Source organism: Malurus melanocephalus, unplaced genomic scaffold, assembly GCF_030028575.1.
Source record: "Malurus melanocephalus ecotype Western Australia unplaced genomic scaffold, MMel_1.1 scaffold_968, whole genome shotgun sequence".
NCBI lineage: Eukaryota > Metazoa > Chordata > Aves > Passeriformes > Maluridae > Malurus > Malurus melanocephalus.
Window position 1 is genome coordinate 124,660 of NW_026624200.1, and position 890 is coordinate 125,549.

An 890-nucleotide genomic window follows, 5' to 3' on the forward strand; every position below is an offset into this window, starting at 1 on the left:
AGAAGGAGAAAGCTCCAGAGCTGGCAGGGGACACCAGCACCACCTTAACCCTCTGTGTTCCTCTGCAGGGTGACAGTGGTGGCCCTCTCATGTGCCATGACAACAACACTGAACAATGGTGGGTCATTGGAGTGACCAGCTGGGGAAAAGGCTGTGCCAGAGAAAAGAGACCTGGAATCTACACCTCCACGCAGTTCTTCTACGACTGGATCCTGGCCCAGATGGGGATGAGCCCATTTAGTACTTCTTGAGCAGCAGGACAGGCAGGATCCAGGGTAGACTGCAGTGCACAGCAACCATTCCTGCCTGATCCAAAGGCAGCCTCACTGTCCAAAGCCAGCTKTATCCTGCCCACACTCCTCTCCTGTGCCGGCAACACCCAGAACTGATTTAGTTGAAATAAAGTTATCTATGTTCACAGGGAACCATATTTTCAGTGCAATTTTGACTCCCGGACAAGGCAAGGACTGCCACTCTCAGCACCTGCAGAATGAGCCTGAGGGCAGAGCCATCAGGCACAAAGGGACAGAGTGGCTCCAGAGGGCTCCAGAGTGGCTCCAAAGGGCTCCAGAGTGGCTCCAGAGGGCTCCAGAGTGGCTCCAGAGGGCTCCAGAGTGGCTCCAGAGTGGCTCCAAAGGGCTCCAGAGTGCCTGGTCAGAGAGGAGAGTGCTCTGAGCCCCATGGGCTGGAGGAACCTGGCACATCAAGCCTAGGAAGAGGATAGGAAAGAACAAGGTCACAAGCAGCCACCTTGGGGACAAGTGCTCAAAGGCACATGGGCTGTGATTTGGGCCTGCTGTGAGCCTGGGCTAATGGAGCACACCTGGGAAACTGCCAAGCATGACAAGGGATCTCCTGACTGCTGATAGGAATGCCAGTGCCCTCATGCA

General features: G+C 55.5%; 1 protein-coding gene across 4 annotated transcripts in view; it reads left to right on the forward strand.

Moving 5' to 3' along the window:
* Nucleotides 1-448, forward strand: part of LOC130585810 (acrosin-like) — a 9,747-nt gene extending 9,299 nt beyond the window's left edge. For all 4 annotated transcript variants that reach the window (XM_057386452.1, XM_057386450.1, XM_057386451.1 and 1 more), the window contains one exon: nt 69-448. In XM_057386452.1, coding sequence (XP_057242435.1) covers nt 69-251 — 183 coding nt within the window. In that variant the 3' untranslated portion in view covers nt 252-448. The remainder of the gene's footprint in view (nt 1-68) is intronic.
* The last annotated feature ends 442 nt before the right edge of the window (nt 449-890 follow it).